At 40.8% G+C, this 11,911-nt stretch overlaps 1 protein-coding gene across 1 annotated transcript; it reads right to left on the reverse strand.

Annotated features, from left to right (window-relative positions):
- Positions 1 to 2,147: 2,147 nt before the first annotated feature.
- LOC128865984 (uncharacterized) lies at positions 2,148 to 3,059 on the reverse strand. Its single transcript, XM_054106433.1, has one exon. The coding sequence runs from the start codon at positions 3,057 to 3,059 to the stop codon at positions 2,148 to 2,150; it is 912 nt and encodes a 303-aa protein (XP_053962408.1).
- Positions 3,060 to 11,911: the final 8,852 nt, after the last annotated feature.

Raw genomic sequence — 11,911 nt, forward strand, 5'->3', positions numbered from 1 at the left:
ATTAAATATATTAATTAATATTAAATTAAATTAAATATTATACAAAATAGTTAACAAATTTACTAACAAGAAAAACGTTTACTGTAAAAAGTTTCGGACTATATGACAAGAATTGAGTAAAGCTGCTTTCTGCATGTCGAAAATTAAATATTCTGGGAGTTGAAGAGTTTTGACGTTGTCTGCTAAGTTTTTATGCACTAGTCCGTGGGCTGAGATCATAATTGGTAGTATGTGTACCTTCCTTAGCTTCCACTGGCGTTTGACATCAATTCCTAAGTCAGAATATTTGGATATTTTTTCTGCATATGTTTTTTGCATGTTTCTGTTTAGAGGAACAACAATATCAAGTATATATTCAGTCGTTTGAGATTTATCAATCAGGGAAATATCTGGCCTATTGTGGTCTCTTGTGGCATTTGTTAAAATTCTTCGGTCATAATATAGAAGGTAGTTGGAGTCTTCTTGAACAGGTTCTGGGGTGTATCTGAAGTACGGTATTTTGCTTGGATTGAAGTTGTACATCTGCGTCAGTTTTAGATGGATTATTTTCACGATGTCATTATGTCGCTTCAGGTACATAGAGTTTGCCAGTGTGGTGCATCCCGCTAGCACGTGGTCTAATGTCTCACTTCGACTATTGCATCTTCGACATCTGTCTGCAGCGGCATTTGGATCTCGCATTACGTATTTAATGTAATTTCTCGTTGGAATCACACCACCTTGTATGGCGAAAATGGTACCCTCCATTTCGGCAAATATCAACCTGTTGGTAAGCCATAAGTGCGACAATTTTTGGTCTACATGTGGGCTCAGCAAGTCTTTTCGATATACGCCGTGGACAGCCATTTCAGACCATCTTTGGATTTTTTCATCTATTGTGGTTGCGTTTCTGATTTCGTAGGGTTGATTCATCCGAAGTGGGGTGTAATTATCATCCGCAGCACTTGCAGCCTTGGGCAGATCGGATTGGGAGCACTTATGTTGGAAGTATGCTCTTATGTTCAAGATAAGTTTGTCATGCAGTGCTCCAACATCAATCTGTCCTCTGCCTCCTGCTTTTCTAGGTAGCATCATTCGAACGAGAGAGCTTTTTGGGTGACGTGACTTGTACTTAGTCATAATTGTACGTATTATTCGTTGTAGACTTTCTATTTCAGTAGATTACCATTTTACAATTCCGAAGCTATACGATACCACCGGGACGACAAATGAATTAATAGCGTGGATTTGGTTTTTCCCATTAAGTTGGGTTTTACAGACATCGTGAAGGCGCCTTTTAAATTCTGCTATCAGATTTTTCCTCATTTGCATCGTATTTATACTGCTGCTTTGCATAACTCCAAGATACTTGTATACCTCCCCTGGCTCCATTTCTGTTATATCGAGTCCGCTACTTTCCGCAGTTACATGTCGAGAAACCACTTTACCTTTAACTATTGTGATCTTTCGGCATTTATCAAGTCCAATAGGCATTTTAATGTCATTGGAGAAGGTTTCGACACATCTCAAAAGCTTATATAGATGTTTGGAATTGCTGCGTAGAGTTTCAAATCATCTACGTAAAAAAGATGGCTCAGTCGGAATCTTCCAGACTGTCCGTGTTTTAATACAAACCCATGTCCCGTCTCATTCAGGATGTGACTTAAGGGGTTCATGCTGAGAGCAAACCAGAGCGGATTCAACGAGTCACCTTGAAAGATGCCATTTCGAATGTTTATTTCGGTTGTGTATTGAGAGCTTTCCGGGCCAGGTATTTTTATTCTTGTCCTCCAGCGTTGCATAACTTTTTCTAGAAAGAGCATGATATTGGAATTGAAGTTGTAAATACGAGTACTTCAATAAGCCAGGAGTGTGGAACCGAATCGAATGCTTTCATCCAGTCAATATAAGCTGCATAGAGGTTTCTGTTCTTCTGTTTAGATTGCCCAAGGACAACTTGATCCATAATCAGTTGCTCTTTACAACCTTGTGATGCAAGTATACATCCTTTCTGCTCTTCTGCAATCAGATTATGTGTTTCGATATGCTCATAAAAGATGTTAGTTATGCACGACGTAAGTATTTTGTAAATAACTGGCAGACAGGTGATGGGCCTGAATTTTAAAGGGTCGTTGACTTCATCACATTTTGGAATCATATATTATATATTATGTCGTACCAAGCGTTGCAAAATTTGGCAATTCTTCTTCGGCGTTTATTATTGTGGTGAAGAGGGCTGCAAGTTTGTCGTGTATACATGTGAGCTTTTTGAACCAGTAAGCATGCAAGTTGTCGCAGCCTGGAGTTTTCCAATTGTGAAGCCTTCGAGCAACTTTCGCAACCTCTTCAGGTGTTACGGCTGAGAAACCAGGTATTGGGATACTAGAGTACTTTTCTCTAACTTCTGCTATCCAGCTTGCCGAGGTGTTGTATTTCTGAGGTTTCGACCAAATAGACGACCAGTATGATCTAAATTCATCCATTGATGCCTGTCGCGTCTGCCTTTGAACGTTCGGGGTTTGTTTTAATTGTCGTAAAAATAGCTTTCGATTGCTTTCAAACATACGATTGTGTTGCTTGCGTTTCATAGACATGCTATATTTTTCTCTTCTGGTGGTTAGCGTTCTTAATTTTTGCTTGAGCGTATCGAGCGTACGCTTGGGCATTTCTTCATTATTTTCGAACTTCGAGTGAGTATTACAGTTTTTACATATTTTGAGGACTTGGCGTTTCAATCGTCCGGAAGTGTTTCCACCTACCAATGCTGTTATTTTCCCTATTTTTCGGCGGTGCTCTTCAATGTTCATATCGAGTCTTATCAACCACTTCGGTTTATTACTCTTGTCAGTTGATCTGGAGTGTTTTGGCTTCTGATTATGTTGATTGTTCTCAAAATGTTTGTTAGTGATTATTTCAGATATAGTTTTAGCAACGCAGTATATGACTATTATAAGTTCTTCGAGACTAATCTCTTCGTTCAGTGTTTCCGGTAATACAACAGCGTTGTAATAGTCAACTAATTTTCCGAGTTTTCTAGAGGTGTTTAGTTTCGGCAAGTGCGGCAGACTCATCACAGGCATTCCCCTATATTTCGCATAATTTTCTTGAAAACTACTCTGCATTGTCGTTGACGGGCTCAATAATTAAAGGGACATTCTGTTCGTTCTCTGCATCCATACTACCATCCTGTGGTGTGTTGTTTGGTTGCACAGGGCTTGCTGGGGCTCCAGAGTTGCTACCGAGCTCTCTCGCCACTTCCTGGGTAATTTCTTCCCTTCTTGCTTCTGTGATGTAATCATGTCTGCGTATTGCTCTTAATTGATCAGACAAGTTTTGCTCTGACACATGATTAGAATTAAGATTAAGGTTATCCGAGGCTTGATTTATTCTTCTCATTTTTTATAATGGTTCCATTTTATACCTGCTGGCAGGTGCGTTAACAGCCGCTTCTTACCTGAAGTACAGACGCCGACCGGAGAGCCGCCCAATCTGGTTCAGTCGCTGCCGGGTTTAGATTTCCAGTTTTTGGTCCGCGAGCGGTATTTTATTTCCCGCCTACCCTGTATATCTACAGAGCGTTCCCCTATCCGCCACCCGGGGACGCGTCCGATGGGAGAACGGATTGAAAACTCCACACGGATTATTTTATTTTATTTTTTTAATTTATTTTATTTATTTTAATTTAATTTAATTTTATTTTATTTGAGCTTAATCCATCTCGGCTATTGCCGGAGATTACACATCCCTGATAAAATTTTCAAGGGATTGTGCTCTGGTGGAGCGTAGTCCAAGTTCTACGCCCATGCGATTGCTATTGCTTAAATATTTAAAAATCTACGAACACATGTGTACAGTATGGTCGACTTCTGCATATCTTCTAAAAGGTGTTGGCAGTCATACTTCCTCAAATTTTTGATTACATGCTTAGGCACTAATCCAGTGGAAGATATAATTATTGGTATTATATTCACTTCCCTCGCTTTGTACATCCGTTTAAGTTCTATGGTCAAAGCTGTATACTTCGATATTTTGGTGGAGTATTTTATTTTATTTTATTTTTTCTCACCATATTTCATGCTATTGATTTTACTTCGTTTTATCTTACAGAATTATTTTAATTTGTTTTAATTAATTTTATTTTAAACTAATTTGTTTTACTTTAATTTATTTAGAATTATTTCTCTTCATATTATTTTAATATATTTGAATTTAGTTTAATTTTACTTTAATTTGATTTATTTTATTTTGTTTAAATTTATTTGTTAGTTAATTTTGGGTAACCTGTTTTCAAAGATATAAATAGTTAATACTTCATTGAATCGAATAATTATTTTTCATCATCGTAGAATTTGTTTAGGTTATTAGACCCTGACCTACATCTTCCAATAAGTTTTAAAGTTAAAAACAAAAAAACCAAGCAAGCCCACAAAAAATTGATACTTTTAAGTGCTTAAAAGCGTTATCGTCAAAAATCAGCGAAATTTGAAAAATATTCTAAATACCTTTCAAAACATCTTTTTTATATTCTAATAATAAAAAAATAAAAATAAACCTTCACTGTACGAATTTTTGACTACTTTCAAAAAACTCTTACTAATCCCCCCTTCGATGATACTACTTCGGTGCACGTATTGCAAGTTGTTGTTGTACATTATAAGCATTAAAATCTCTGTGCTCAGTATTTTTAAGATTTTCTCTTTATCAATGAGTTACACAGCTTTGAAAAGATTTTGAAGAATCCAACCAGTCGCCTTTCTTATATTCATTTATTTATCCTTTCACGTACGAGAGTTGCTTTGTCAAGCCTTCTTTATATTCCTGCACGATTGCAAACACTCCGGCATACTTATGCAGATACATACACATGCACATACTCGTACTTAGGCAAAATAATACATCCATACAAAACTACATATTCCGTAACACAATTTAAGCCAGTCAATTTTTATGAGCAAAGTTTTGCTTTGTGCTCGAGGCCTGCCGCCAAAGCTAACTTACCACATGCATACTAACATCGATGCATACATACATACACACATACATACATACATATATACACACATACATACACAGATATATTCATACAAATACCTCTTCATAGCGCCTCGACTCTGCTCGCCCCCTCTTATCCGTCGTGCTATAGAAGAGCTCGCATAGAAATCAGCGAAATTTTGGTAACGTTGCAATGTTTTTTGAAGTAAAAGAAACTCTACAACAACTAATCATAGCAACATACCAACCTACACCTACAAAAGTTTTTGAGTTGGTTGTATGAAGGAAAGAAAAAAAATGGACGAAACAGCAGTTAGACGAAAAAGGTAAGCCAGAGAATAACGCACTGGGTCGCATAGGAATGGCCGGGAAGGACGAGAAAGCAGAGTGAGCTCGGAGCAGCATTGGTGGCAACGACAACGGCAAAGGCAAGTACATGAAGATAAGCGTTACCGATAAGGAGGGTGCGCTTACGGACAGACAACGGAACAATACATACTTGCACACACGCCACATTAGGGTGGAATACTGCAATGTACGTACAGACTCCAAAAGCATTAACCCAGTGGGGAGAAACTATTAATGATTTTCAATCAAATAAATCTCGCATCTTCCTACTAGTAGATCTCTACGGCAAGCTTCAGATTAGCTTTAATGTATCCAGACGGACACAACTCGGCCTTAGTTGGAGAGCTTACGATTTACAGATTCTCAAGTAAATGAAACGCCACTCTTCTTCTTGATTGGCGCGTTAACCGCATAAGCGATTTTGACCGACTTTAACAAAGTGTGCACACCAAGTGAAGTCAAGTCCTTCTTCACCTGATATTTCCAAAGGTAGCCTTCCTCTTCATTTATTACCATCAACAAAACCCCGCGTCGAATACCTTGGGAACGGAGATGCCAAGCCATACTGCGGTCGCCACGCCGATGGGGCACTGATCCGAGTGGCAGATGGACGGCGAAACTCATTCCATCAATAGGCAAATGGGTCTAAAGGAACTTTGGGGAAGTGAACTACTTCTCAACTAATTTTCTCTCGGGCCACGGATACATCCGGATACACCTACACTGCATGGTCAAGGTAAGTGATTCCAAGTGCATGTACTGCGAGGTGCCGAGCGATGACGCTGAACGTTTTTCAGTTATGACACGGAAAGAAATGCTCTGAGGCAGCAGATTGGCGACATCGCGCCGGACAACATAATCAGCAAAATGCTCGAACACGAGGATAACTGGTACTCAGTAAAGAGATACATCGAGGGCGTACTACGGAAAAGATAGACCTCGGCGCAGCGCAACAAAGCGAAGCCTAACAGACAGAGACACAAGAAGACGAGCGTATAGCCAGAAATGTGGCTACAAATACGGTGAATCCAGATGTGGGTGAATAGAATGGTTCTTTAGAGATGCCGTTCTGGGGCCCTAACGAAGTAATGCAGAAAGTAGTTCCTGGAAGGGTGTCTTCCCAGAAGGAGAGGAGGGAATGTTTTAGAGGCCACACCATTCATCTAGTAGATGACGGTCGCTGTAAGTGCGAAGGCACTCACCCACCAAACAAACAAAAAAAATGCCAAACGGAGCTGGAGTGTTGGCAGCCACTCGGACGATATTGATATGATATTGCCTAGCTAGCGGAGTCGCTGAATCTTTGGTCGCCCCTCCGTAGGCGGATGAGTTGGTCCGACGTGAGGCGGAAGTGCACAGATTCAAAACCCGGGGTACTATAAACCAATTTATAGAAAAGGCATTTTCTAGCCCCTAGGAAGACAATGGAATACCTGTTGTTAAAAAGCCTATCATAAAAAACCACTTGGTGTTCGGAGTCGGCGCAAAACTAGGTTCCTCCATTTACGGAAAACATCAAGACGCGCATTATAAATAGGAAGGAGAGTTCAGTCTAACACCCAAAAAGGATGCCAAAGCGCAAAAGCTCAAGAAGCGTATTTGAAATCTTTGTCTCGAACACCCCTTGGACGGCCTATCGGATGTTTTCATTGTCCAAGCTTCTGAACCATACAATAGGCATGGTTGGGGACATATAAAGTGTGATCTTTGTTAGGAATAGAGGACTTAACTACTCAATTGTACTAAGAGTCCAATTCTACATTTGTTAGCAACACGTGAAAATTCGCCATTGGATTTCAATACTGATTCTCAAAGTAACGAAGCCCTTTACTACTGCAGAGCTAGTGCTCTGACTTTTTGTTTGATGTCACCTTAAACCCACTCGTTTCGCTTCTTTGCCCATTGCAGAAAGGCAGAAGGCGTAGTTTTTAAGACCGATGATATCAGTAATTAGGGTTCGAGGGGGACGGTTCCGATTCTGGTTATGTTGCGGACTTAACTTACAGTCATTCATGTGGAATTTATTAGTCGGGATTGTCGTGTAGAATCGAGACGATTACGTTACTTACGCTGGGTGATCCCAAGCTGATTATTCCGAAAGGATACACTTGCACACAGACTATTAAATAAGAAAGAACATCGTTGAGACTACAGAGTCAGGGCCAACTGTTCAAGTGATAAGTGGTTCAATACCGAAAAATTTACTAGCCGTTGAGCGGAAAAAGTTGTGGGTATTAAAGAACGAGAGGATGTAAGTAGGAGCAAACAAACTTGCAACGCACGAAGTAAGGATGAAACGATAAAGCTATGGCAAGACGGCTGGAGAAATGAAACACGCGGCAGATGGACGGCCATGCTAATAAAAGACGTTACTACATGGTACAGCAGGAACTTCGGTGAGGAAAATTTTTATACAACCCAAAATCTTTTGGAGTACTGCTATTTCTAGAAATACCTGTTCAAAATAGGGAAATGCGAACACCTCACATGCATATATGGTGACGCAGTCGAAGATGACGCTGAATACACATTCTTCCAATGCATCCGTTGGGATCAAGAACGTCGAACGCTGGAGAATGCATTCGGTCCCATAACAACTGAAAATGTAATCGACAAGAAGCTAAGCAGCGAGGAAATGTGGACAATCATCAGTGGATTCACGGGAAAAAATCTCCGGATGAAAAAGCGGGACCTGGACGCAGGCACACAGGCATAAACCTTATAATGAGGTAATGAGGAAGATGGAACTACACTCTGAAGTAATGCAAAAGCGGTTGCAGGATGGGCGACGGTTCGAAACGAGGGGGAGTTTTTTAGTCTCTGTGCATACCATTGCTCCGATGGCAGCTGTGATGATGTATTAGGTATTTTAAACCACCTCATCCGCAAAAAAAACAAACAAAAAACCAAAAAATCGTTGAGAGTTGGAGAAGAAATTTACGAAATAGACAGTGGATAAAGTTTGAGACAATGATAAACAACAAATTTTGACACTTTCGCCAGTATAAATGCTGGAAGTACGCCTTGCAACCCTGTGCTAAATATATTGGCGTAAGGTGATAATAGTCCATGACAACGAATAAGGAGCCAGCGGCTTCGTTGGCTGGGTCATGTCGTTCGAATGGATACAAACACTCTGGCTCTGAAAGTATTCGAAGCGGTACCAGTTGGTGGTGGCGAAGGAAGAGGAAAGATCTTCTCTGTGTTGGAGAGATCAGGTGGAGAAGGACTTGGTTTCACTTGGTGGGTCCAACTGCCGCCGGTTAGCACGAGAAAGAAACTACTGGCGCACTTTGACTGCCACTAAACTCGGCCAAACTCGCGTAAGCGGTTATTGCGCCAATTAAGAAGAAGATAATAATAATGAGATCGCACATGTATATCATATATAATTGGCGCGTACACCCTTTCTGGGTGTTTGGCCGAGCTCTTCTTCCTATTTGTGACGTGCGTCTTTAATGTTATTCCACAAATGGAACGACCTACAGTTTCAAGCCGACTCCGAACGGGAAATGATTTTTTATGAGGAGCTTTTTCATGGCAGAAATACACTCGGAGGTTTTCCATTGCCTGCCAAGGGGCGACCGCTATTTGAAACAACTTTTTCTTCATTTTGGTGTTTCACCGTGACTCGAATCTACGTTCTCTCTGGATTTCTTATCACTGGGTACATTTCACTTTGCATTGTTAAAGATAAGGTGTTGGACCGGCTGGCATCAGCAACCTAACTTTAACGTAGTGTTTGCTTGAATGTGCGCGCTCATTTCATTTATGTATGAGTAGGTGTTGCTTTTTTCAGTTTCGAAATTTTAACATTTTTAGAGAAATTCCAAAGATGACGATGCCGACAACGGCAACACATCAAGCCAACGCCAACGCGGCCGAGACAACGAGATAGGCAGCCATGCAAGAGAAATTCGGGCAACAGCAGCACCAACAACAGCACAGCGCACATGGCAACAAATAAATGAGAATGGCTTGGCAGAAAAGCTTAGAGTTGAGGCAATGGCAAATGACAGGACGACGAGCCGTAGGAGCGACAACACAGGCAGACAACACAGAACTTGGATAAATGTTGGGAAAGGCGGTATTTGGTATGCTATGCGCCAGCACGCTGACACAAGCACAAACACACACACACACATTGGTAATATATGTCCATACATATATTGTGAAACACACACACACATTCTAATGCGCTGGCATGAGTGACATGAGTGACGCACTCGGGCCCCAGACCCACAACACTGCGCCGCTGCAGCATATCGCCGCTTCTCGTTGTGAACAAAACATTTGCACTTGGCTACAGGGTAGCTAGACAAAAAATATGAATGGAGGAAGGAGTAGATGAGACGTACAAGCACAGCATCCTCAACATTAGAATAAAAACAAAAAAACGAAAAAAAAACAACTTCACCAAAGGCACAGGGCAAAAGACACTGAAAACTGAAAAGTGAAACGAACGACGAACGGCGAGCCAACGAAACAATTTGTAATTTATCTGCGAACGAGCAAAGCGAACCATCTAACAAACAAATGAATGTGCTAAACAAAATGCCAACAACAAAAGCAACTACACACCGAAAAAACGGTAAAAAGCAGTAGTAACAATGACAAGTACACTAAGAAATGCGACTGAGGAAGGAAGTGAGGAAGCAACTCAAAGCGCACAACAGTGACAACGGATAACATTTACATACATACACATACACACACACATACACATGTTTGCCTAAACACATACAAGAACTGTGGCACATCTTTGAGATACGTCAACAAATGTTGCTTTGTGCCTCCTTTGCTGCTCTATGCAGCACATCACTGCTTAGCTGCGAGTATCTGGGTTGCTGTAATTTTTGTCTACGCTTCAACTTTAAATTTGCATCACAACAAATCTCTACGGCTTTAAGTCACATTTAATAGCTACAGCAGCGCTTGGCGTAGCGTGTGGAGCACTGGGGTATACATACATACATGCATACTTGCGCATATGTGTTTGTTGGTATGTGTCAATGAAGGGTTGTTTGCGAAAACTACATCCCCAACATCTCGGCAGCTTTAAATTTTGATAAATGTTCACTGATATTGGTTGGCTCATCAATTACTTACTTAAACTGAATACCAGTAACATTTATGTGTTTGCATATGTAGCCGTGTATGTGTGCGTGTGTGTGTGGATATAGTGTTATTAGTTTATAATACAAAGTTATTGCTAATGAATGCACAGCAGTTGATGGCTTGTCAGAATTTACTCTGGTGCCTTGGCTAAGATGTGAATTTAAAAGGTTGCGTATACGCCATGGCACAGGACACTACGAATCTAAGCATAGCTAATCGGAGTAATAGTGGTGGATTGCATTTTAATACCCAATTATAAATAGTTTTACTATAAACAATGAAAAGTTCCGGGTTTAACACATAGATGGCACTAGTTTTATTGCATTCATCGCTTTTTCAGTTAGTAACCTTAAGCTAACCTTAAAAAGACAGCTGTTAAAATTTCATGATTTTCTATTCCCTAGTTCGTGAGCTTTGTGCTAAGAGTGACGCTACTTTTGTTATTTTCAAAACAATGGTTCAATAAGAATTCAGTGTTTTAATTTGAAACTGCCTCTTGATGGGAAAAAATACCATGCAATGACTTGAAAAATGTTATGGGCGCTCCGCTCCATCAGAAACTGCAATAAAACGATAGTTATATATAAATAACAGGTGGTGCTAAAGTAATCCTCCTATCAGAAAATGCTATAAATTTTGCGATTGGCCCCAAACGTCAGTTCTGTTTTGTCATTTGTGTAGTAAGCGCATGCGAAATACACGTTAATAAACAATGTTACGCTACACTGCTCCAGAACGCGGAATATTGCTGACTATTTATTTGGCCAATAAGCGGTCGGTGACTTTGGCACAACGTGAATTTTGTCGCAGATTTCCTCGCCGTCCAACGCCTACTGGTAAAACACTGCGACGTTTAGCCGCTCGCCTTGAAGAGACTGGCACAACATGAGATGCTGCCAGGCATGGCAGACCCCGGAGTAGCCGTTCTGTAGAGAATATTGCTGCTGTAGCCGAGGATGTCATGGTAGTGCCGTCGACATCGACCAGAAGACGTGCCATGCAAATGGGTATCAATCGACGGTTTTTACAGCGAATTTTGGTACAAGATTTGAAGATGTTTCCGTACAAAGTCCAGACGGTGCATCAGCTGTTAGCTGCTGACCGCCAATCGCGTCTAACATACGCTCAAGCCATCCTCAATCACCACCAAGAGGAAGATGATTTTTCATCAAAAATAATCATGAGTGATGAGGCCCATTTCCATCTTAGCGGGTACGTAAATAAGCAAAATTTACCCTTCTGGGGCACTGAAAATCCGCGTGTAACCCACGAAGAGCCATTACACCCGCTGAAAGTCACTGTATGGTGTGCCGTTTTCACTGGAGGAGTCATCGGAACTTTTTTTCTTCGAAGACGTCGCGGGCCAAACGGTTACTGTGAATGGTGAGCGCTACAGAGCAATGATCAACGAGTTCTTTTTGCCGCAACTTGATGAATTGGGATTGGAAAACATGTGGTTCCAACAGGACACTGC

The sequence above is a fragment of the Anastrepha ludens genome, chromosome 6 (genome assembly GCF_028408465.1).
Source record: "Anastrepha ludens isolate Willacy chromosome 6, idAnaLude1.1, whole genome shotgun sequence".
In the NCBI taxonomy this organism is placed as follows: Eukaryota; Metazoa; Arthropoda; class Insecta; order Diptera; family Tephritidae; genus Anastrepha; species Anastrepha ludens.

Coding starts and splice junctions, on each gene's coding strand:
- LOC128865984 (XM_054106433.1), bottom strand. CDS start 3,059: ATGCCTGTGATGAGTCTGCCGCACTTGCCGAAACTAAACACCTCTAGA.